Raw genomic sequence first — 4,704 nt, forward strand, 5'->3', positions numbered from 1 at the left:
ATGGAGAGTGGAGCAGGGAAGCATTGGACTGAGGAGGAGGTTAAAGCCTTTTTAAGCGTCTGGTCGGAAAAAAATATCAGAAAGCAACTCGACGGCACGCTGCGGAATAAAGGGATCTTTATCTACATTGCTAAAAGGTTGCAGGAGTTGGGGGTTTGCAGGGATTGGAAACAGTGCCGTGCAAAGTATAAAAATCTGAAGTATGAATACAGAACGGTTAAATGTGCCCACAACTCTGGGGATGTCACTAAAACCATGAAGTTTTTCCGTGATCTGGATGCCATATTGCGATATGAACCTGTCACACAATTAGCAGCAGAAGAAAACGGCAGGTGTTCTGCGACCGAGACGCAGCCGAACACAAGCCCCACAGCAGAGAGCGCGCAAGGTAAAAAAAAAAAAAACCAAAAAAAAACCCCAAACCAAACCCAACTGTTTTTTTCCTTCTCTTTTTCTCTCTTTGCTTAAAACCCAGAGGGAACAAGACCCCCAAGCCCGAGTTCGCTGGAGCCGGAGCGGAGGTTGCGCAGCCCCGGCAGCGCCGTTAGAACTGACTCGCTGCGCTCCTCGCGCAGGGGAATAAAATGTTAGCACCCACCAGTGTCGAAGTCGGTAAATACAGCGAAATTCTAGCGAAATTATGCTAACTGCTTGTGTCGCAGCCTCGGGGAGTGCTCGCTGGTGCCAAGGCTCCTGCACTGGCTTGAAACGTTACAGGAAGAAAAGCTGTTTTCTTTGATATTTGTTTGCAGTACTTTGGAAGCGGGTTTTGTAGAGCTCCAGTTCAGGTATAAACTTAAAGAAAGATAAAAGGTTGAAACGGTCCTTTTTTTTTTTTTTTTTTTTTTTTTTTAATAAATCATTATCCTGATGCAAGTGAAATTTAGGATTTTTATTCTTACTTCTCTGGAACTGAAAATTTAGGCATGATGACTAAAGGTAAAATAAATTATTTTGTAAGCAATTCAATTTAAATATTTGAGAAACAGAGGTATGTTTAATAATTTCTCATAAAAATTGTAATGGAGTGAGGAAAGCAAAAATCACCATGTTTATCAGACTATTCTGAAGCAAACCAAATTAATAGAACTGCTTTTATTCTGAAGGGAGTTTTACCAAATTATTTGCATCTCTTGTTTTATTCAGCCCTCTCTACATATGCATTTAAGCTGTACTTAACATTTCATTAGGGTCAAGTACCAAAAGTACCAAAATAAGATGGCTAAAAAGAGAAATGCAAAGCTTAGCTGTTTCTTCCCACAGTATGGGGCAATTTACATTAATTAAGACGGTGAATCTTTTTTAAGAAAACAAAAAACTCAACCTTAGGATCAGGAGAGATTGCCAAAGGCACAGAAAGGAGCTGGACATCCAGCTTGCCCTTGTACCCTTCCACGTCTCCCTCTACAATGCTATTTTATAGGTCTGAGGAACAGAAATTATCGTTTTTCTTGTCACTGTTTACCTTAACGAAAAGCTTGACCTTAATTTGTCATCACTAGCAGAAAGCCTTTTAATCTCTCAAAGTCACTTTAAATTAAACAGGCAATTTTATAATACCGTAACGTGCTCTCTGCACTGTGTATTGCAATCCATTTTTATTTTTAAACTTGCAGAACTGAGGCTAATTCAAGCTGTTACACTTCTGAGGACTACATGAAACTAAGATAGTGTCCTTCATCTGAGGATCTGCCCTTAGATTACTCTCTGTGCTTTGATGTAGTTTGCACCAATTGTTAATCCTAATTCTCATCTGCTTTAGACCTCTAGCAAGTTGAAATCTGAAAAGGTTAATTTCAGTTGTGAATCCCAAACTGGAATATTTTTTAAAAAATTACCCCTGGGTGAGACACGCCTCATTTTGGTTTTTAAGGTGATATAATTAAATATAGCTCTCAAATGCACAAGCATTTCTGTTCTTCCCTTAGAGAAAAGAACTAAACAAGTTTTATGGATAAACAAAAATTAAATGCAACCAATTGTAATAATGCAACACTAATGGTAAGAATTTAAATGCAAAGATTCCCACAGAACCATAATTCAGCCACAAAGAAAACACACTGAGACAGAAATGTGTCCTGCAGCTATGCAGAATGCAGATGTCCATAACAAGGGACACAGAACAGCAGTGAGAGAGCATCAACTTTCTTCATTCAAGAATGCAAGTCGAGCAAGTCACGCTGTAGTAGAGGCCCAGTCCTTTTCTAACTGCAGTCAGAGTTGCAGTGTCTGCCCCGCTCAGTAATTCCAAGGGCACTTGTAAGGCTAAAATGGCATCTGTGGCTCTGTGGCTGATGCTCACAGGTCCTGTTGTGGGGGCAGATTTGGCGGGGTGGCTCCCACTGAAGGAAAGCAAGAGCTGGAGGAACTAAGGATGTCTGGCCTTGTGACTTGGGTAGCACGTCAAAACGCTATCAACAAACTTAAACCTGTGCCAAATAATACTGTGCACCGTGCACGCCGTACTTTATTTTAAGAACCTAGTAGCTGTACTATTTTTTGTTGTTGTTGTTTAAAAAGCATGACAGGGCATGCTTCCAAAGAAATTACTGTATTTTTACCATTTGGCTTAGCCTCAGTCTAAATATTCATATCCATCCATAATGTAAAGCTACAAAGCACATCTCCGTTCGATTTGCTTGTTTATCTCAACTACTGGGAGATTGCTGGGGAGGGGGAGGAAGGGGAAGGAAAGGAAAAAGAGACTACTTTTATGAGACTGAATGGTATTTCTATAGTGTTTCCCTGAGTTTTTTTCTTTTGAAAGTGTAATTGAAGAAATTGATACTGAAAATTACAATCAAATCTGAGAGAGAGGTGTCTTGGGACAAACTTGGTAGGAACACACACACCAATTCACAGCTCATTCATGGGAAGACGCTTTTTGCACAAGCACGTACAGCAGTGCAAGCCAGAGATGTTCGTGTTGTCCTCTGAAAATACATGTTTTCAGAGGCAAACACAGAGTTGTAGCTTAAATAATCATTTAAAAAGATACAACTCAACATATTCACTTCTTCTAAAATTTAGTTTGCGTATTATCCCAGTAACCAACAACCAAGGGAATCCATGTGGAGTGATGGTGCACTGTGAAAAATGGTATCGTTCATTAGAGTTCAAACGAATGACCTTCCCATTTTGTTAATCAGTTTTGATTGTTTCAAGTTAAATCAAGTATTAATAAGTTGAATGCATGATTTACAAAAGTAAAGAGCACCTAATAATTCATGTTAAGTTACACTCTTTTGTATTTCTCTCTTTAGGTTTAAATATTAATGCACTAGCCACTTTCCTTGCCTTTCACTTTACCAGAGCAAATGCAGAAAAAATATCAAGTCTGAGCAGAATTGACAATAGAAGTGACAAGCAGAAGCAATGACAATTATCATAGGTACAAAACAGAGAGCTGAGACAGCTACTAGAAATGCAAAAACATCCTTCAGAAATGCCGACTTGAAAATGCCACTTATACATAGTTTTTCATGTCTGGACTTTAACATTAAACATGTTAAAGCATTTTATTATTTTTTTTTTTAAATAATTGTGCAGTAGTTTTATTGAGTAACTTTTTTTTGCGCAACAGATGCTTTTCCCCCCCCATCACATATTCTAACATCTTTTTGTGTCAACTGCTCTTATTTACTTAAAATAATATTTTTTTTTCTTTCTAATATTACAATGTAACTCAACTTGCTTATCCTAGTACCCATGGCACACTCAGCAGCCTTCCAAGAGAGACGTTCTTTCCCCTCTCCATAGTTTGCTTTGCAGCTGGAACGCCTGTTCGGGGGCAGGAGGTGGAGGCAGGAGCACTCCATCCATCCTTCCCTCCCTCCTGCAGCCTGGCCGCAGCGGGCAGCAGCCGCTCTGGGCAGGGAAGCAAGGAGGACAGCTGGGAGCAGAGATCAGGCCACTGCATCTATGAGTCATTCTGAGGCTTGCTGAAAGTCAAGAGGATTTAGGATAATGTTTTCAAACACAGTTTTGAGTTTCACCTACGTCAGGGATACCAGGTTACATCCTAACTGCACCTCGTTACTGTTCCTCGTGATGAATTCCTGCAGTACCTGTGAACAGGTAGCTTTGATCTGTATGACCTGCCTGGCTGGAACTGGCAGTAGCTCAAGTCCCTGCACAGGGAATCAACATTTCAAACCTTCTGTCAACATGGTACATTGAATACAGCATATTAGAATCATAGAATAGTATGGGTTGGAAGGGACCTTTAAAGGCCTTTAAAGTGAGCAGGGACATCTTCAACTAGATCAGGTTGCGCAGAGCCCCATCCAACCTGACCTTCAATGTTTCCAGGGATGGGGCATCCACCATCTCTCTGGGCAACCTGGGCCAGTGTCTCACCACCCTCACTGTAAAGAATTTCTTCCTTATATCCAGTCTAAATCTTCCTTTTTTTAGTTTAAAGCCATTACCCCTTGTCTTACCGCAACAGGCCCTGCTAAAAAGTTTGTCCCTATCTTTCTCACAGGCCCCGTTAAGAACTAAAATGCTGCAGTAAGGTCTCCCTGGGGCCTACTCTTCTCCAGGCTGAACAACCCCAACTCTCTCAGCCTCTCCTCACAGCAGAGGTGCTCCAGCCCTCGGATCATCTTCGTGGCCCTCCTCTGGCCCAGCTCAAACAGGTCCATGTCCTGAGGGCTCCAGAGCTGGATGCAGTACTCCAGGTGGGGTCTCACCAGAGTGGAG

The 4,704-nt window shown here is 41.2% G+C and overlaps 1 protein-coding gene across 1 annotated transcript in view; it reads left to right on the plus strand.

Annotated features, from left to right (window-relative positions):
• The window catches only part of LOC104286445 (zinc finger and SCAN domain-containing protein 20-like), a 23,965-nt gene continuing 19,261 nt past the window's right edge, over positions 1-4,704 (plus strand). Inside the window, exon 1 of the mRNA XM_009885038.1 lies at positions 1-388. Coding sequence (XP_009883340.1) covers positions 1-388 — 388 coding nt within the window. The remainder of the gene's footprint in view (positions 389-4,704) is intronic.

The sequence above is a fragment of the Charadrius vociferus genome, unplaced genomic scaffold (genome assembly GCF_000708025.1).
Source record: "Charadrius vociferus isolate BGI_N301 unplaced genomic scaffold, ASM70802v2 scaffold134, whole genome shotgun sequence".
Lineage (NCBI taxonomy): Eukaryota > Metazoa > Chordata > Aves > Charadriiformes > Charadriidae > Charadrius > Charadrius vociferus.